Raw genomic sequence first — 22,410 nt, forward strand, 5'->3', positions numbered from 1 at the left:
CTATTTGATCCCATCTGCTCTATATTGTGGTTTTGAAATGCTGCTTCGGCTTTTCGGGACTTGTGGGGAGCATAAAATTAAACGTTCTGGTGAAGCTATTAGGAAGGTAGCCACACAGAGTTATGAATGATGGCCTGCGTCTAGAAATGAGGAGGGAAATGACTCGGAGGATTTGCCTTTTTAGCTTCAATTACTTGTTCATTGCAGATTCTGTGTGGCCCGGCAAAAAGTCTTCACCCACTTCCATATACTTGACAGTCACTGTAGGACAAAAACTTGGACTATCAAGACAGATTCAGGTGACATTGGTCTGACACTGTTTGAACACTGACGATTAAAATAAATTATCTTGAATAAACATCCTGGTGACCAAAAAGCCATTTCTGTTTGAACTGCTTTTCTTCAACATTCCATCAGTATGAGTCAGTCGCCCACAGTTGCCCTTCTGCTCAACTCTCTTCCACTAAGAATGTATCACCCTTCGTTCAACAGTCAAGATGGACATAACAGTATTGTGTCCATAGAGCTCATCTTCACAGAGGTCGAGAAATAAAAGGCTAACGATCAAGATTGGATTGGAGATTCTTGACTTCAAACATCTGAATGTATCTCTGTGTGCATTACTGGGGTCACATATTGTAAGGGTTAGGGTTAGTTTATTCCTTAAAAGATGAATGCAGCTCATTGTACCTTAGTTCGTGCACAGGCATACAAAAGCACAAGGGAATTGTTCTATGGTTAACTAGCATTTTGGACAGGAAGTCCCAGAGGAATGTGGCCGTAAGCTAAGAAAAGATGAGAGGAAGGGGAGGGATGCCAAGAGAAAGTCCAGTGCCACAGTTTCTCAACATTTTTTATCACCATGATGTTTCCTGGCATGTACAGTTGGTGGGAACAACTACTATAGGTTTTAGGAATAAATCAAAACCTAGTGACCTATAAATTTCTTCACATACCTCTCTAAACTTTTAGATCAGAACCTTACACCCTTCATTCTGGTATTAACTAACTCACATTTAAGGTTACAGTATATGGTTAGGGTTAAGCGTCAACATTTCAGTTATCAATATATACTATAGTATAGTATTGTATGTGTATTTAAAGGTGGATATATCTCATTCTTCTGTGCCATAGATCTCTGTTATTCAAAAACCAATTAAATATGATCAATATTCACACCTCTGCACTGGGTGACATGTTGCTTTGTTCCCCCTCTGTTCATCCCTCCATCATGGGAGAATTAAAAAGTACACTTTCTTTTTAGTTAGGCTCTACAAAAATACGACACAAGGCTTGACAGATTCTTCTCATGTTGATAGTTATCGTCGCTGTTGGAAACCTAGTGTGTCCAAACCAAAATATGGAGTCACAAGGTTTTCCCATGACAGCAGCGTTATCCAATCAGAATAAAGTAAAAGTTGTTTCCAGGAAAGTAAGTTTCATGATTGATTGTTTCATTTGTTAGTTGGATAGCTTGGCAAGTGATGAACAATTAGCAGGCCACAATGCACTGGGGTTAGTTGCATCGACGAGTGTATGAGAGTTTCAGTGCCCAGGAGCCCCTGAGGGTACTAATCCATTCTTGACCACAGTCTTCATTGACAAAGGTCACTAAATGCAGCGCTGTGGCTCATTTATGCATTTCTAATAAGTTTCTGGACAACAACGGAGCTCTACAGCACAGAGGAATAATATATATCAGACTTTGTATACATACACAGAACATGTATGAAGGCAAGGGGGTCCAGTCAAAAAGTCGGTTCCATTTGGAAGTCAAGTGGAAGAGTGCAGTGTTTGTTTGGCTCTGTACATGAAATGTATTGATAACAAAAAATGATGGAAAAATCACCAGCCAAATCCTTTAAAGACCGTCTATAGAGGTGCAGAGTGAATAGACAATGTTTAGATAAGTAACAGTTGAGGATTGAGGTTTGGACAGTCATACAGTTGACTCCCTTGGTTAAATAACCACTAGAAAAGATGTGCCACTATAAGAAAGTGTTTTGTTCTCTATATATTCCTCATAGAAAAAATAGAAAGAGAGCAGTAATGCCCTTAAGTCCACTAAACTGACAAACTGACTTCCACCTTTTTCGGGTGAGTCATGACCGGGGACCAGAAAACAGCGTCACTCATTTAGTAACCACAGCAGACTGTAACAATGCAACCATCTGTATGCATTAGCCTCAACTTAGTCACACAGCACTAAGCTGCATATGACCATGACTACTCGAGACAGCTTGTGTGTCAGCATACAAACCTCACACACACACACCAACGTGCATGACTGGTAAAAATCACCCTGCTGGCTATTTCCCATTCAACAGGTTTATCCCTGACTCTGCCAACCCATAATAACAGTACATAACTGACAGCCAGTGCTTTTAAGCAGTTGCATTGAAACACACCATGGTTGACATGCTTAAGTCACCCAGCATAATCACATGATGACTCGACTGTATCGGACAGCTCAGAGGAATCAAAGACCTCATTCATTTCAAACAATTGAAGACAGCATGACACACACTCAAATATAATGCTGACCTTTTTAGACTGTCCTGGCTGCATTAGCACACGTCAGCAAACTTTTCAGGATTTCCACTGACCGTCCACTTCCCAACCGAGAACATCCCTGATTAGGCAAATTTCATTGCCAAAGCAGAGAGGCTCCAACAAAGTTAACATCTTATAACAATGTGAGGATATATGGTGACTATTTGAGGTATTTCTCACTAGGCAGTGCTGACAGCCTCTATTCAAGTAGCCAGGGACCTGAGTGTGTGAACGACTGTATGTGAAGTTCTTTTCATAGTGTGAGAGCGTCTTTATGTACCATTAGTTACGGAATAGGAACAGATTTTGTCATGACTGTCTTAAGCTCTATTTAAATGGGTACTACGCTCATGTATTGGAGTACATCTACTCACAAACTACTCTGGAATGAAAGCAAGGAAAAGAGAGGACCTAAAGAGTCTTGAACCTGCAGACTTCATCGTAAAGCATAGACAGTTGTATCATGTAATCCAACTGTGTCTATAAGATCAGTGATTACACTATATTACCATTTCACACAATACCATTATTCACCGTCTTAAGTAAATAAAGGAATTAAGGTTGCAAGCAATCACCTGCAAGACGGCACAAATCAGTACATACTGTACTGTTCTTAGGTTTAAATGTAAACTGTGCTGGGCCCAGTGTAAACAGCATTCATCCACAGAGACTGAGCCCACACTTGAGACTGGTAACTTCATGTACCGATTATTTCTGCTTGGTTCAGTGATCCCTCTATGTATTTTGGAGAGGGAGGTTTGTTTGGCCCCTTCAGAATTTATCACATCACAGTTGAAATGATTAAAGATCCCCTCCAGACATGTTTTAAGATGTATATAATGTACTCTACATTGAATAGAATAGAAACAAAGCTCAATTATTTTGTAGTTGTTGGAATCACCAGAGGCTCCACGATACAATGTTATCACAATACTTGCAATTTTAAATATATTCTGATATACTGTGATATATTGCAAATCATTACCTTTTTCTCAACTGCAAATAAATTTAAAAAAACTTTGTTAACAATCAGTTGTATACACCTGATCTATTGTTTTATTACAGTATAGTCCAAGTTAATTAAAATCAAACATGAACATGATATTTTGAACAATGCAATTTGTAGCTGAATATTCATTTGCAATTTATATAATAAAAGATCACTACTTATATCCACGTATCCATGTATCAATACAATATTGCCATGCAAAATATCGCAATACTATCGACTTGATAAAATTCTTAAAATTCACATCTAATGTTTCTCCCTCATTAGAATCGCACATAATCTGTTAAGATATAAATATATTTCATTTCAGAAGTTGAACTGTTGGACACAACATGTCTCCTACTTCACTGTAAAGTCTATTATCTGTGTTTGTTTCGTCTTCTAGAAGATAAATGTGAAAACAGCCTTCTAGTATCAAACTCTTCACATTTCATTGCTCAAACATTCAAATGAACAAAAAAGGACAACACATTTTTGACTTCAAGACAGATGGTCAAAACATAAACCATAATGAAACAACTAAATCAAGGGCACTCGTGTTTCTATGTAGAGGGACACTGAGGGAAAACTCGCAAACTAAAGAGGTAAAACTCAATTCACAACACAAAGTCATTTTGTTATGAGGTGTATGACAGAACATGTCAGAATTAGAGGTTGTAGGGGAGAAAAAGAGATCCATACAAGTGGCTGCTGTTAGTCTAGCTGCTCTTTGTTGTGCTCCTGCCTCCTACCAGACTAATTGTCCAGGGGGCCTCTGTGGTGCTGAGGCCAGCTATCAGCTCTAATGGGACTACGGTGTTGTCCTGCATCACTGTGCTAATCTAATCTAACCAACACTCCTTGTCTTTTACATGGCAGCTTATCTTATCACTGACGTTAGCTCTACAGCTTCAGCACGTCTTGATCATAGAGATCTGAGTCAGATTGCTATTTAATAGACCCGCCAGAGAACCCCCCCCCCCCCCCTTCTTCTGCTTTCTCCACAGTGCCTTAACAAAAACATTCCACTGAGATAGACCCATTGGCTGACTCATAAATTTAGACTGTGTTCCCATCAGAGCTGAAGCAAGAGCTGCGGCTGGGCTTGTGTAAGGATCTAGTGCACCACATGGGAGTAAATTTAGTTAGATCTTAACATGCTTACTGAGTTAATCAGGGGGAGGGCAAAAATCTAGTTCAGACATCTTTGCAGGGCAGTTTTTCAGAGCCAACTGCTCTACTGGCAAAGACAGGCGGACCAGCACTGCTCATAACAGTATGTGATGCATGACCAACACATGTTAGAGAAGCAGTTAAAAAGCTACATACATGATCCATACATGAAAAGTGACCTCGGAGGCTCATAAAGAACATACATATACTGATGTGAACAAAGCCTACAGCATAATACATTAACTGACACAATATTCACTATTATAGTTTCTTGTTCAAGCAATTTTCCTAAATTGCTCTAAAATAAAAAAGAACTGCCTTTATGCCCCATTAGCATCAAAGCTAACAGAAATTAAATATGAGGATGAAGACATACTGAATATCTTGAACAGAACTTGATGCTTCAAGTTGTGCGAATCAGTATCTTTATATTAACAGTCAGTAAAATGACTGTGTAATGTGAAAGGGAGCACTCTACTAAGTATGTGTACAGTGTACATACCTGATTAGACATAGTTTGAGACTAGCTGGTGAACATAGTGGAATATTTAGCAGCTAAATAGAGAGATATATTACTTAGGTTTAAAGTAGGAAAGTTTAATTTGGGCAGCATACAATTTCTTTTGAGTGCCCACCACAACACTGTGGAAAATCCCTGCCCCCTTGACTCGGCTGTAGCAGAAACAACATTAAAAGACAATAACATATTGTCAAATACAATGTTAACTGATTTTTGTGGCCCCTAAATAGCCATATTTTTGTTACAGCAACCTGAAATATGCCTTAGGCCTGTCCAAAACATTTCCTGTGCAGGAAAACCCTCTTTTTTGTTGACTGTGCTGGCTAATGAAATCTGAATAGTACGACAGATATGATACAGGATGCGTCAACCCAGTTTAAATTAAACCACGCCTACTTCCGTATGATGAAAGCATCAATGACAACTGCGTTCCTATAAAAACTGCACTCACGCAGGTCGTAGCTTGGAAAATAGAGCTGTTAAAGTTGACTGACGACTTCAGTTATGTAAAGCTTTGGTGATGTATGTGTTAATATTAATGCCATGTGGTTTTATGTTACAAGAATATACTAGAAAACAATATCTAATAAATTAGTCAAACATTAATTCTTGCTCCTCATACATACTTTTTACATCCTTCCAAGCAGGTAAGTTTTGGTTTTGTAAATGACTAGCTGTTTTTTGCTTTTATCATCCTGCTGTTAGTGTGAGCTCAGGACAAAAGGGACAACATAAGACTACACACATTTGAAGGGATCTAACAATATCTATCTCTCAGTACTATGACAAACATTGTTCATTAACATTGTTGTATAAGCTTATGAGATCATTTTGCTTAGCCTACATATCCTCCAGATGCTTTATTTGTCATCATACTGTCGTTGTCATTCTTCAGTATAGCGACTGTGTTGGTATGGTCATTAATAGTGTTACAGTATCACTTTTGATGAAAATCAGATACCTAAGATATGGTTATTAAATATCTGAGAAGGTTGACGTTTTTATTATGTGTAAGGATTTTAATTGATAGTAGCTTGTTTCCTACTTGTAGGGTTGGCTACCAAATCAATTTGTGTACGATCTCCGTTATGTCTGCTTTATGAAGTGGTGGCTTCATTCGGAGACCGCACTGGATTGGATGCCACTGTGCAGGTGGATGTCTGCACTGACGAACAGGCCAAGGAGTGGGCAAAACTGTTCAAGGGGTTGTCATGGAGGGTGGATGTTATCCCACCAAGGTTGGGACAATGTGTGCTATTCAAGGAAAACATTTTACTGAGCCTTTTTCCTTTGGCCCATAGTACAGTAACTCCACTATATTTTACTCATGTTAAAGCAAGTGAGTTTATTGATCAACTTCTTCATAATTTAATTGTTTTTACACATAATACTGATAAATGTTTGAACTTTGCATAGTCAGTAGGCAGTATGCAAGGGACACCCATACAAACTAAGTTAATGTAATTCCTAGACCGTTCCACAAGGTGTGTAGGGAAGAGTAGGGCACTCCGTAGTTCAACCATGTTGAAAACACTAAAGAATCAAGTGGAGAGCTACAACAAGTGCAAGGACAGCTGTGCCCTAACCGGAACATCTTCCCAGGAAGCTCCTATTGTTGTTATATGTTCTCCCGCTATGAAGAAAGTGCACTAACTGAAGCACAGTGGGGAGCTGTGCCTCATAGATTCCTCAAGGAATATGAGTGTTACTCCTCCTGACCCACAGCTGTGTTGGTGGCCTCCTGCTGGGCATTCTCCTCTATCAGTCAGAGGATTAGCAAACCGCTTTCAAAAAGGTTGGGACTATTAAAACTAATAGTTGGAGAGAAGAGAAGGTATTTCCTAATGCCACACTTCTCCTGTGCTCCTTCCATCTGGTACAAGCAGTTTGGAGGTGGACATGGAGCAAGGAGCGTGGTGTGGACCACAGAGACAAACCAGCTCTATTCACAGTGGTCAAAATTGCTTCACTGCAAAGAGGTTGCCATGGTGGATAACCTTCAGAGTGAGATAAGAGAACATCCAGTTACAGTCAGGTTACTGCTCACTACAGACAAGAAGTCTTCTGTTTAGATAATCAGATCACATTACATTTGTTCATCCAATTGTTAAGTCAATAAGCTATTGTGCTTAGATTCACCTTTTTCAAAATTCACTATGCCAAATTTGGATGTATATGCATTTCCTTCATGCATTTGTGTCTTCTTTCGATCAATTGCAGGTATGAAAAATACCTGAAATAGAGATAGAATCACTGTACAACCACAGATAGTGTTGGGCACTCGAGGCAGTCTTCTCACCAAAAAGAAACAACAACGATTTCACAGAAGCAGAAATGCTTTCCTTTGAGGACAATATACTGCAGAGGACTCCTCAACTCTTCAACCTGCAGACTTCAAAGCTGGAGACCTTCCTGTGAGACATTGTTGCCCTCGGACACTGGAGGCCTGTACTATGAAGCTGGATTAACCTATCCAGGATATCTCTCCGTTACCTGGATTGATTTATCCAGATATTCGCAGTCTAGGATAAGCGGTACTACGAAGCTGGATATCAACTCGGTAAATCAACCCAGGGTTTTCCAATCTGGATCTCTGTGTGCTCACATAAAGGGGAGGTGTTTGCAGCGTCTGACCAATCACAAACATGCAGAAACCCTGCAGAGCAGACTACTTTACCATGGAGGAGCAGACAATTATTATTCATCAATATGAAGAATTCAAACATCATCCAGGCCAAAAGCAACACTGTTGCTGCAGCAAAAGCCAGGAAGGAATGCTGGCAGAAAATTGCCGACTCTGTTAATGTGTAAATTCATGAGATCATACAATATTAATTTATCAGACAATATAAACGGACAGCAAGATGCACAGCTGGACAGCTTTCATAGACACATTAAGTTAGTTTAATATTCAACATTCAAAACACAAACCTATTATGCTTCAACCATTTGAGTGAATGATGTCAAACCAACTGTATAATATACAGACTAATATCCCTCATGTGCCACAAGGCTTATTTTACAAATATATCTTTTCGTCAATTTTTTACAATTACAATAAATAAATACAGTTATTATGCTCCCTGACACTTTGATCTCAGGATGTCAAACCTACAGAATAATATCCCCCACGTGTCTCAATGATTATTTTTTAAATATATATTTTGGCCAATTAAAAAACTGCATCTATCACTAAAAGCTCATTCTCTCCTAAGCGCTCCTCTCACCAATGTTGACAGGATCTTTTAAGAATGGGCGGGTCATTTTCTAAGAGAGCTGATTGGTCAGGAGGTGGTGCTTTTGTACTCATTGATCTCTTATCCAGAACATAACCTGCTCCGGAGCAGGTTAGCCGTTCAGCATAAGTTACCATGGTGATTTACCCCGGTAAGAAGTGATCCAGCGTCGTAGGACGGAAAACCCAGGGTTAACCCTGAAGTTACCTCGATAAGAGAAAATCCAGCTTCGTAGTACAGGCCTCAGGAGTCATTCCAAGGATCCAGACTCCTACCCTAAGATGGTAACATTGCAACTTCACAAATTCAGCACCTACAGGTTTTTCAAGGAGGAGTTTCTATGCTATGATACCAGTACCAATCCAAATACCCTCAAAGTGATACTGATACCAACTGAGTACTGCATTTCATATCCATCTTGTGAGTAGAAGCATGAAATTAAATTAAAACCACTCCTTCACACCTAAATGAGTTGATTAATCAAACTATTAATATTTATTAAATACAAAATGCTCAAAATCAGCATACGAGTCACAACATACATTACACTTATAACTGTTGTAATTGTGTGACATTGTGCCAATCACGTGTCGCATTAAATGCTTGTGTTGATTGGCTGTCAGCAAGCCCATACAAAATATTTTGTAGCTCTGGGTACAAAAAGGATGGATTTCAGGTATTGTTTGACAGGAGACGTTTCGATACTACTTGGTATGGATTTATTTTGGCCGATACCCAGGCACCTTAAAAAAGGTACCCAGCCCTTCATGTATGCCACTTCAAAAGATTTAACAGAAGAACTGGCAACCTCATTCAAACAAGTAGGGGGTGGCATTTTAGCATTGACTGCTTCAACAATGTTGGTGCAACAATCCAAATGGGCTTTAGATAAAGGCAGCAGTACTTCTTCCTCTCATGTTGAACTGAGTGGAGACTGGATGCTACAGTGACTCACTATTGCCCCTGTGGTAGAAAGTGATACTACATGACAGTACAGATCGCACGTTAACATATTAACTTCGGTAACAAAATACTTTGACATAACATCAAATCTGTTATTTCTTCACATTCTGTTGATAACTTTAGTTAGTTTAGGAATGTTTTCAAGTAAAATTATGGCCAATTTTTACATATTATGCCTTTAAGAGCAAATATATTGCCTCTTGTATAACTTGTGTTTTGTACAGATTGAGGAGAAGGAGTTCATGGTGAAGGGGTCCAACCAAACATCATATTTTCTCATTAACTGGTGTAGTAAGACTCAATATGTCCAGTTTAAATTACACATTAAAAGACAGATGCTTAATTTAATTTCAGTCAATCAGGCCACCAAGCCACATGACTACCATACACACAGACCATAATCTAGCATGCATAGCTTAAGCAGAGAGCAATGTGCATAATAGCAAGTATTACTTTTGGATTATCTTAGATATCACACATTCAGGTGATGTCTCTCTTGTAAAGGACGTGATGGAGGAAACAAAAATACTAGGCCAGGATCTCACCCTTCCAAACTGCTGTCAGTCATTCACACTTTCGGGAAATCGAGCAGCCTCACCAGCAAAAAGGCTGCCAGACGTCAAGACCTGATGATTGGCCAGTCTACTTAAGTGGCACGCAAGAAGCTAGGTGCTGACCTTAATCAATCAATCTTTATTTGTATAGCACCGAAACACAACAAAGTCATCCCAAGGCACTTTACACACAGAGCAGGTTCTAAACCGAACTCTTCAGGTTTTCATTTTAAAGAGACCCAACATTCCCACATGACAATGGCAAGCACTTGGCAACAGTGGCAAGAAAAAACTCATTTTTAAACATCAGGCGGAACCAGGCTCAAAGTGGGCAGCCATCTGCCTCAACCGGTTGGGGTAGAGAGGGGTGAAGAGGTGTTTTTCAGCTGGGCGTCCTGTGAAATGTCAATGTGGCTAAACAACACTGTGGAACTCTAATCCCTCTAGTTAGAGGCAGGGCATTGAGAGAGGGTAGGTAGGAGAGGGGTGACAGGGGGTTGAAGGGCACTAAACTGTAATTTATTTAACTGCTTAAAAGTTGAATTTGGTATTGACTGCAAAGTGCACTAAATGTTGCATTTTTAATTTTAACTTAAGTTCAGTTGAAGATAAGTAGGATAAACAACAGTAATGCCAATAATAACTGAGACAACCCCTCCTACTCTGCCTGTGTGTCTTCTCTGCTCCTGTGTATGAGGCAGGCAGAGTGGCAGAGGTGTGTCAGGAGGATGAGACACACCTGAATCAACTCGTCCTAGCTGCTATTAATAAAAGGGTTGATACGTCAGACCACTCTCTCTGCTGAGGCAGCTGTTTCTCACCATTTCTCTAAAGGCTGTTGGTTCAGTTATTGTACTCTAAGTTTATATGTATGCCTTGTTTCACACCTTACAACACACACACACACAGTTCCTCTGCCTGTTACAGACATGCAGTTTTCCTTTGAGTCAAGGGGAGATGAGCTCCCTCAGCTCTGGGAGAAGAGGTGCTGCTTGGAAAAATTTACAATCTGAACTTCAACTTCAAAACCTCGTACCCTTAACCCAATTTAACCTCTCCACACAGATCCCACATAGTTTGAGACTCAGAGATGTGTCTGGTATCATTGGAAAGATATGGATATAGACACAATTAGGCCACAGCTACAGGTCTTGGCTTCATGCAGTCCAAATTTGGAGTCAAAAGACCAAAAAATGCCTCATCACTCCAGTTCATAAGCAACTCTGCTGCCTCTGCAGCCGTGTATTTCTTTGCCATATGTAGCTATCTATCTATTTATCTATGTATTTATTTAGCTATAAAGATGTCAAGTCGAAGAACCAACCGTGTAACCAAATGCTGAATGCATAATGATATGATTCAGCTCTTTTACCCACCGGTGCGCGCACAGACAATGGAGCGCACCGGTTACCCTTATGGACAGCCAAACTGATAGCTTAGTGTCATACACCGTTGGAAACCTCTGACTATTGGCTAAAAGGTTATCAACTTCATTTCACCGAATATTTCCATAGGCTGGAACAGCTGTCAATCAAAGCCATGTCGTCATTGTGGTCGGTCACATGTCCTCATTGGCTTTGGAGACATGTACTGCCTAATCCTAAACACTGATTGGCTGGTGTGTGGTATCGTCAGAAGCAGAAGAGGCTCACGGTTGTAAACATCTAGTCACGTGTACTCTGAAATGGACGCGCAGGTCAGGAAATGACGTAAACGGACCGTATATGGTTTGTTATTTGTGTTATTACGTTACGTGTTGGACTAAATACATGTTGACATATTGAGGAAAGTATTCCGGTTTTATGGAAATGGATTTCATATTTCACAAGAATGGATACTTGGCGAGCTGTACAGAAAGTGCTGAGTCATAAGATGATCGTTGTGGATAAAGGGAAGACTTTGAAGGTATGTAGGCATTATAGCTGTTCTTACTTTAGCTGAGTGGCTAGCCGAGCTAATCGCTAATACTATTACGGTTGTGAGCAACCATATAAGTCGTGAGTGGTGTTGAATGAATCAGAACAATCTAAGCTTTCTAACAATGTACGGCATGAATATATATAGGTTGGTGTTTAAAACATTCAGAAACATTCAGACCTGTCCTGTATGTGTTATCTGATGCTTTTACTGTAACTATGTTGCTGCTGTCTCGGCCAGGTAAAAAACATCCTTGATCTCAAATGGGACTAACCTTGTTAAATAAACGCTAAATAAAAAATAAATAAATAAATAAAACTCATGGTGCAATTAATTCATTCTAAGTTAATTTGGCTGTAGCCAGATATCGCTTTTCATACTGCAAATGAATCACAGCTCATTCCTTTTTAGTGTGACTTAAGTTCCTATTTGACTATATAATAACATAACTTCAACAGGAAATATTTGTTTGTCAGACCAACACAGAAATGATTTAGGTTTCACAAAGTTTCATGCGATTCATCCTATTTCTACATTGTGGGACATTATCATAGTCTAGTTCTGACTCTTAATTGCTGTATTAGAACGTTGTCCATTTATGATTGCAGTTCCATTGAAGCTAAATATTCTGGATGTCTTGACCATCATTTCCCCCACATCTCCTCAAAACCCAGTTTAAATATTTTCTATTTTAAGTGCCTCCAAAAGCAAATGCAAGCATATATGAGAAATGTGAAATCACCAAGGTATAAAATAAAAGGACATTTTTTAAGAGGCTAAAGTATTTGTCTGGAATTAACTGGATTGGAAAAACAACATGCATTCATGCCTTTCCTCTGAGTTTACTGGTTATATTATCCTCATCAGAAACATTCTTTGGCTCTGTTTGTTGAAGTTTACCTCATGAGGTCATTTATGTGCACGTGTGCGTGCGTCTTGCGTGGGGTCCCAGCAGCAGGTATTTCCGCAATCTGAACCTGTTAGTAACAAACTGCTCTGTGCTAAGTAGGGTGTGTGTTGAAGGTGAGAGTGCCACACCTGCCTGGTCACAGAAAGCCGGCCTGTTGGCCAGCAAACAGGGCAGGGAAACACACTCCACATTAGGATTTCCTGTTTCCTGGCCCCTCACCCACTGACCAAGCATGCACTGCTCAGTGTAGGAATACATAAAGGGGCCACTTGTGAAAGTGGGCAATTTAATGTCTGTCTTTGTGATCCTTATTAGGAAAAATGTGAATGAATCACACAGAAGTGGTTCCCAAACTCCAGCAGGTCCCAAGATGATTAACAGGATACAACAGAAAAACTAATTTAATATATTTAACTCTATAACGGCTTCTTGAAAATCCTTTAAATGAAAGACAGAAATCATTTATGTCGACACTAAAGCCTACTAGCACACACACGTGCACCCATACTACTGTCCAAAGAGGAAAGGAGAGGTTAGCCATGTGATCCTGGTCATATCCACCCTCTGCACACCCACACATCGCCCTCCAGTCTTGACCTCATGCATGAGGTTATGGGGGAAGTGGAACACGCTGCTAGCTGGTTTAATATGACTTCACTCAGGGATTCCCATAGTTATCCTTATCAGCAATCAGGGCAGGAGACTACAAAGAGGTGCCTGTTCATCAGCTGCTCATAAATCATCCTCTGCATACAACGACCCCGAATGATAAAGCTATTTACGGATATGATGACATCAATTCTTAAAAAAAAAAAAAAAAAAAAAGAAGGAGGGCTTGATCTCAACCACAGTTGTGTCACCCTTTCAGAGTATCAGGAATGCACACAGTGAGTGAATGGATGTGTGTGTGTGTGTGTGTGTGTGTGTGTGTGAGGGGTGGCGGTGTTTAATGATAAATCCAGGCACTTCCCTTGAAGCCAGCCAGGCACTCAGCTTGCCTTGGCTGCAGAGACTATGTGGCGCTGGCTGTGCAGCTCAAGGCCTGGAGGAGGTTTCCATCCAGCCGCACACTCGCTTTTTTTCATACATTCCTCAGATTCCACATCTGATACATACATACGTATATATATGTGAGTAGTGATTTCTGAACACAAGATATTTCATGTTTTGTCAACTTAACTTCATTTGTGAGTATACATACATTCCTTCCATTCAGGCCTACAAAAAGTTGGGAGGGGGGCAATGTAGGGCTTGTAACAAGGTACAAGGAATAAATAATGATGGTGTGAAACAGGTGACATCAACGGGTGATTGTAATCATGATTTAGTACAAAAGCAGCATTCAGGAAAGGTTTACTCCTTTAGAAGCAAAGATGGACCAAGGATCACCAGTTTGCCATCAAATACATGAGAACATCATTGAAATGTTCGGGGAAAAAAGGTCCTCGAAGAATTATAGGAAGAGAGTTGGGTATTTCACACTCCACAGTGCATCACATTATTAAATTATTCACGAAATGTGAAGGAATTTCAGTGTGTACAGGACAAGAGTGCAAGCCTAAACATCAAGAACTGTCATTCATCTATAGGGCTGGGTATCGGTAGTCCATACCTTTAAAAAGGTATCGACTGAAATAAATTGATACCAAGTAGTATGGAAACATCTCCCATCAAACATCGAAGTCTTAATAATTTGAGGACTCTCAAAATGCATTTGTGTAAAAATCGAATCATTTAGATGTGGAGGAGTGGTGGCATTTTAGACAATTTAATGCTTCTATTCACATGATGGATATGGAATGAAGTACTCAGTTGGTATCAGTATCACTTTAAGGATACTTGGATTGGTACTGGTATCATCATTTTTTAAAACCATACTCCGCTCTATTTATCTATAAGCAATACAACTATATGGGCTCAGGATTTCTTTGACAAACATGTATTATGTTCAGATAGATTTGTATTCCAGGTCTTTTTTTTTTTTGGAAGAAATGGACACCTTGGACCATCCAGACCGTTACTAGCAACAAGTCCAAAAGCCAGGGTCTTTCATGGTATGGGGGTTGTGTCAGTGCAATGGCAGAGGTAACCATTAATGCCTAAAAGTACATAGGGACCACATCTTTTCCAGGTAAGCCCATGCATATTTGAACAAGACAATGCAAAAAAAAAAAAAAACACACATTCTATGGCGCATTTTGAAATGCACAATGCAACAACAAAGACCTCAAACTGTTGCACACCTTTAGACACATTTGCAGGAAGAACTGGACAAAAAAGACAACTGTAAGGCTTCTTCACTTGTGTCTTCAGTCCCTAAACATATTTTAAGTTAGGGCTGAGCAATAAATCGATATTATAATGATATGAGACTAATATCGTCTCAGATATTGGGTATCGTAACATCGTGATACAGCATAAGAGTTTTAAAGGCAGTATTACAGTAAAGTGATTTTTATGAACTTACCAGACTGTCATTTACTAATTACAAATGTACCAGTTTTTTTTCCTGCCAATTTTATATTGTGTGTGAAAGGTATGGAATAAGTATTGTTATGTGTTGTTAGTGTCTCTACCAAATATGTAGGTAGCCTGTAGCATCAACACAAGTATTCAGGAACTTCAGATGATACTAGGAATAATCAACAGCTGATCCCAGTGAGACTGACCTCCGACCCCCAACCCCACCCCAATTAGTTCCACATCACTTGACAATAAGGAATCAGGACCACAAAGAGATTCACTGGACTGCTGCCATTGATACTCAGTGAGAATTAGGATTCATGTTCTCTCCTGCACACACACACTGTACTGTACCTTCCCCTGTTACAGCCAACTGTGCTCCAGATCTGACTTTGTTTATTATGGAGCAAGTTCTGACAAGCCCCATAACTGAGCCAAATGCTCATTTATGACAGCCGTGGCAGCCAACATAATCTTTTGAGGTCAGGACTCCTTATATCATCTTTGAATGAATGAAAGAGTGAGAATGGTCAGAACCTGCTGTTAACCATGGCTACTGAGAAAATATAACAAGTCCTTACTTTTCTGATTATAATCACACATTTCAACAGCTCAGGATAGATGATCAGAAGGTTGAAAACTGTCAGTAACATTCATATTCAGGCCTAAATATCTAAGTCCAAGTGACTTTTACAGGGACATTAATCTGGGTTAATAAGATCTGATAAAATCAACAGACTCAGGAACATGGGTGGGGCTGGTGAGTGCAGCTCCACCTAAGTTCCTTAGAAATTCAACTGTCTGATCTGCAGTCTTCTTATTGAGGACGACTCAGACTGAAATCTGAATGAAGATAAAGTGAGCTAAGATTAGAAAGAAAATGAATGACCTATAACTATTTTGATAACTGATTAATCCATTCATTCTTTTTTCCCCAGGCACAAATCCCAAACATTGCTTCTATTCTTTTTTTGTTTAACATCACTGTAAATCAAGTAACTTTGGGTTTTGGATTGTTGGTCAGATAACAACCACACAAGTCATTTATAGATGTCCCCTAAGTCTTCTGAGACATTGTGGTTTTCACAATTTTGACGTTTTCTATATCAAACAAACAATTACTTCAGAAAATAATCAGCACATAACACTATTGATATTAAAACAGTGCACTTCCAGATAGGAGATAAATTATAAAGAAACAGGCTAACAAACATAGAAGATAATTAATAACATCAATCAGAGCTGTAATGTGCTCTAATAGCAGTCATATGGTTTTCTTGGAATAATGGGACCTAAAGTGCAATTTATATATATATATATATATATATATATATATATGCGCGTGTGTGTGTGTGTGTGTGTGTTTGTGTGTGTGTGTGTGTGTGTGTTAAATTACACATGATTTTCTTGAAAGGAAGATAATGCATTTATTTTAATTTATTTTAACTTAGTGCAAGTCTATTGGATACTGTCAGACCAGGAAAGGGAGAAAATACTAAATAAATAATTTCCCCACTAAAAATTAATAAAGCTCTTTAGATAATAGGACAATTTTAGAACAGAGGATACATCAGTTTTAAAATGTGCAAAATGTCAACTAATCAAAATGTTCTGCAGGGGTTGGTGGGGTGGACCCTGTGTTTTAAAAATGCTGTCTACGGCCCTGCTGACATCATGCCTTCAGTTTATTGCAACAGTGGATCAATATTGATACCACATACAATTAAAGCACAACATGAGTGTCCCATTAAAATCCGTGTAAACTTATCACCAGTCCTGTTTGTGTGACACTGTGTAAAAATGTGCGTGAAGTCTGTGACCGCGCGTAAAATGCGTCCATGCCAAAACAGCACGCAGCAAACAAACGTGCATAGAGCGCTCCTCACCTGTGATAATCTCCCGCTTGGCTTCATCCAGGTGACTGGAAATCACGTCCCCCATGGTGGATGAAACTCAAAGTCCCAGATTGACTCCACTGCAGGTCCACGTTTTGTTTGCTGAGTCGAACGCAGTAAAGTCCGCTTTTTTGAGTGCTAAACACACAATTCCTCTCACGTCCTCTCCAACATAACCTGAGCGAGCTGAGGTTTGAAGAGACGGGCGGTGGCACACTCTCACTGCGAGGAGGAACGGTCAAGAAAAGAAGTTGATCGAGTCACAAACTGACGGGCTATTTCTCGGAGAGACACACCCTCTTTTAAAGTAGAGGAACTCCCACCTTTCACTGGAGTTGCGTTTGAGTCATGTAGGGAAAAGCGACACCACCTTCCCAACTCTTCCACACCCCCAACACAAAGTATAAAGTCTCAAAATGATGGTGAATGTTTGCTTTGTTTTGTATTTTCGCAGTTCACTGTTCAAAAATATGAAATGATGGTTATAAGTGATGAAGCCACAGATAATGATCACGTTACTTTAGAGATCCCAGCAGATCTGCAGGGCTTTTTCAGCTCATTGTTTCAATTTCCACAACTTTACTGTTTGGCAGTGGTGGAAGAAGTATTCAGAAAGTACCAATACAGCAGTGTAAAAATACTCCACTAAAGTAAAAGACCTGCATAAACAATCCTACTACCATAAATGTACTGCAGTATTATGAGCTTGATAAAATATTACAGTAAAAGTACTGCAGTATTATGAGTGATGTAGTATGCAGTATTACAGTAAAAGTACTGCAGTATTATGAGTGATGTAGTATGCAGTATTACAGTAAAAGTACTGCAGTATTATGAGTGATGTAGTATGCAGTATTATAGTAAAAGTACTGCAGTATTATGAGTGATGTAGTATGCAGTAATACAGTAAAAGTACTACAGTATTATGAGTGGTGTAGTATGCAGTAATACAGTAAAAGTACTACAGTATTATGAGTGATGTAGTATACAGTATTACAGTAAAAGTACTGCAGTATTATGAGTGATGTAGTATGCAGTATTACAGTAAAAGTACTGCAGTATTATGAGTGATGTAGTATGCAGTATTATAGTAAAAGTACTGCAGTATTATGAGTGATGTAGTATGCAGTATTATAGTAAAAGTACTGCAGTATTATGAGTGGTGTAGTATGCAGTAATACAGTAAAAGTACTACAGTATTATGAGTGATGTAGTATGCAGTAATACAGTAAAAGTACTACAGTATTATGAGTGATGTAGTATGCAGTATTACAGTAAAAGTACTGCAGTATTATGAGTGGTGTAGTATGCAGTAATACAGTAAAAGTACTACAGTATTATGAGTGATGTAGTATGCAGTAATACAGTAAAAGTACTACAGTATTATGAGTGATGTAGTATGCAGTATTACAGTAAAAGTACTACAGTATTATGAGTGATGTAGTATGCAGTATTACAGTAAAAGTACTACAGTATTATGAGTGATGTAGTATGCAGTAATACAGTAAAAGTACTACAGTATTATGAGTGATGTAGTATGCAGTATTACAGTAAAAGTACTACAGTATTATGAGTGATGTAGTATGCAGTATTACAGTAAAAGTACTACAGTATTATGAGTGATGTAGTATGCAGTATTACAGTAAAAGTAGTGGTTTAGTCCCTCTGACTGATTATATATGACATTATTAGATTAAATCTGAACAGCTCGGTCTAGACCTGCTCTATATGTAAAATGCCTTGAGATGACTTTGTTGTGATTTGGTGCTATACAAATAAAGATTGATTGATGATTGATTGATTAGATTATTAATACTGAAGCTAATAGTTCAAACATTAACTATTAACAAATAAGCATTTTCTTAGCTTTATTTTATGTCAGTATTTAATTTTGTTTAAAAGAAAAAGCTCTTGATTGAATCTTTCAGGCCAACCAAGTATGACTCAGATACGCTCGGTGACTGTAAGTGTTAGAAACAGTGAGTAGAGTCGCATCGAAGTTTATTCCTATTTCCATTTCCTTAGCCGTTTTTCACAATCATTTGTTTTAAGTTTGTTATCCTTGCAGAACCAAACACCACAGTGCTGCCAACACTTACAACAAACACAGCAACTACACCAGAGTACAATCATCACTCCCTCCTTGAGTGAGTCATAGAGGAGCTTTATCAATCAGGTCTTAACCAGTTCTCATGTCAGTAAGAGCTTGTGTTGCCCTCTATGATGTGTTTGTCCTGCATATGGTCACATGTAAATATATGATATAATAACTGATTAGAAACCTGGTTATATGTATGGATGTCAGACAGAGCATAGATGTTGATGCTCATGTGAACATATGGTAGTTATTTAACTGTGTGAACAAGGTGTTACATAAATCCATTAAATTAAATTTTTCTGCATGTTCACAGAAACACTGAGCAAAGGCTTCAAAGTTGGGATGAGAATGAAAATCTGCTGAGATGAGCAGCTGAGACACTGAAACATTCTACTGCAACCAACAACATGTTTGCCAAAACTTTATTAAACCTTTCAAGAAGCATTTCATTTATTCCTTCAATACTGATGAAAACTGGAGGAACTAGTTTTTTGCAATATGGCACAACAATTGTGCAACAATTGTAATTTAATTATCATACCACTTTTTTAAGAAAAAAAGTCTTTGTCAATCAGATCATGTGCATCATGCCTTTATGCATATTGTGAGCATGGGTTGGCAGAATGTATAAAAACACCAAAAATCTGGGTCAAGTTCACACCAAACCCACAAATGTGTAGTATTTCCAAAGACCACACTGTAATGCCATCTAGTGGTAGAAATAAGAATTACATTGTGAAAGACAATATGTGATTGTTGTAAATCAAAATAATCAAATGATGATGTAGTAATAATAATAATAATAATAATAATAATAATAATAACCTTAATTTTACTTTGAAAGACCATTGAGGAGGAATCCTCATTTGCAATGGTGTTGAAAAACAACCACAACAACACACACAACAATATTAGGTAAAATAAAATGAAATAAAATAAAATCAATAAATAAAATATGAGGTAAAATGAAAGAAAATGAAATGATGAATAAATACAAGTAAACAGATAAGATTACAGTGAAGGTAAAAACTTTTGCAGTCAATTAAAACAAGCTCTGAAATAAGGCTTTTAACAGCTGTAGTGGTGCTAAAGAATCTCATTTTAAGGGCTTTTGTAGATATTTCCCTGTGTAAGCTGCATTATAACAGAATGACATATTTCCTATTTCAGTTCTGACTAATGTAAAGCAACAACCTAGTCGACTACCAATATCATGTGACTTCAGGGTTAAAAGAGATTAAATATATGGAGGCAGTAACTGTAACAAAGCTTTATATATGAATAAAAAACAATTCCGATCTCGCCTCACCACCACGGAAGGCCAGCCAACTATTTGGTAGAGAGTACAGTGATGGGTAGTGTAGAGATCATTGGTTATGAACCTTAAAGCTCAGGGGCATCTAGTGAATTCAATGTAATAATAGCTGCTCTTTCATAAATAATATCCCCATAATCCAAAACAGATAAAAAAAACAGTGATTTTTCTCTGGAGAATACGGAAGCAGTTTTCATTTCTATACAGACAACCGACTACTGTAAATAAGTAATTAAGTATTGTATTGTATAAAATAAGAGTAAAGTGCCCCAGCAAATATCGGTCTGATGGTGTCATCATGTGTCATTTTGTGCCCGGAAGTTTGTCCAGCTGTGAGAAGCTCATCCATTTCCTTTGTGCATTGCATTATGGGAGAACAGTGTCAATCAACTGCACATTCAAAATAAGGGCTTTAAAGTTGGAAACTGCTTATTTAAAGGTGCAGTGGAACAGCCTTGGCAGAAATGGAATATAATATTCATAAGTATGTTTAAATTAGTGTAGTGTGCTGTATTAGTGTGTTGCGTATCGTATTTTTTACCATGGAATGAGCTTTTTATGGTAAATGGTAAATGGACTGTACTTATATAGTATTTTTCTAGTCTTTTTGACCACTGAAAGTACTTTTACACTTCATGTCACATTCACCCATTCACACATTCATACACTGATGACAGGGACTACCACACAGCAACCTGCTCATCAGAGAGAACTAACATTCAACACACCATTGTTGCAGCCATCGGGAGCAATTTGGGGTTCAGTATCTTTTCCAAGGACACATCAACATGTGGACTGGAGGAGTCAGGAATCAAACTGCCATGTTTTCTACAGTAAACCAGAACAGACTAACCAAACACTGCTTTAGAGAGTTTCACAGTCACCATATTTTCCCCTACACACTCGGAAGGGGAGGATGAAAGGTATTCAGTTGGTTGCAATCTGCAACCTCCCCACTAGATATCACTAAATCACTCTGAACGTTGCATACTCAAAAGCTGTACAGATTCAGTGAGCTGTCTGGATTTGGGACTTAGCTTCAGTCTTGTTTCAGGTGCACACAGACTATCACACCCTCAAAGAGTCACCACTGTTGCTTCTTTCTATTTTTTTGGTGATTCATGTAGACTATTTTTAACAACATGTTTTTGTCTTTTTTTAAAGTGAGTAATGGTCAGCAATTTTTTTATGCCAAAAAGGTATAGTCAGACAATATAGAGAGATAATTTTCACATTATCTCCATCTATGTTGGTCTGTTATTGCTCCACATTGTTCCTTATTCAGCAGTCTTCTGTCAATTCTGAAAATTGCAAGTACTCTCTCTCACACAGTGATATTATGATATACTGATTTATTCATCATTCAACATTTTGTTTTTAATGACTTGTTGCTGAAGTCATGTGGAAAGTAAACGAATGCTGTTTAACAAAGATCAATCAATCAATCTTTATTTGTATAGCGCCAAATCACAACAAAGTCATCTCAAGGCACTTTACACATAGAGCAGGTTCTAAACCGAACTCTTCAGGTTTTAACTTTAAAGAGATCCAACATTCCCACATGAGCAACAGTGGCGAGAAAAAACTCCCTTTTAACAGGAAGAACCCTCAGAACCAGACTCAGAGTGGGAGAACATCTGCCTCGACCGGTTGGGGTTGAGAGGAGAGAAAGGAAGGATAGAGGAGAGAAGCACAATGAAAATCAACAATGAAGCTGGATGGTCCGGGACTGGAATCCGTCATCCGGACGTCTACAGGCCCAGATTACCTGTAAGACCAGAAAGCAGAACCAGAAACCAGAAACCAGAAAGACAACTCCGGGGAA

General features: G+C 38.6%; 1 protein-coding gene across 1 annotated transcript in view; it reads right to left on the reverse strand.

The window, feature by feature from the left end:
- Positions 1 to 17,387, reverse strand: part of LOC128365004 (protein Niban 2-like) — a 50,455-nt gene extending 33,068 nt beyond the window's left edge. Inside the window, exon 1 of the mRNA XM_053325620.1 lies at positions 17,164 to 17,387. Coding sequence (XP_053181595.1) covers positions 17,164 to 17,218 — 55 coding nt within the window. The 5' untranslated portion in view covers positions 17,219 to 17,387. The remainder of the gene's footprint in view (positions 1 to 17,163) is intronic.
- Positions 17,388 to 22,410: the final 5,023 nt, after the last annotated feature.

The sequence above is a fragment of the Scomber japonicus genome, chromosome 9, assembly GCF_027409825.1.
Source record: "Scomber japonicus isolate fScoJap1 chromosome 9, fScoJap1.pri, whole genome shotgun sequence".
NCBI classification, from domain to species: domain Eukaryota; kingdom Metazoa; phylum Chordata; class Actinopteri; order Scombriformes; family Scombridae; genus Scomber; species Scomber japonicus.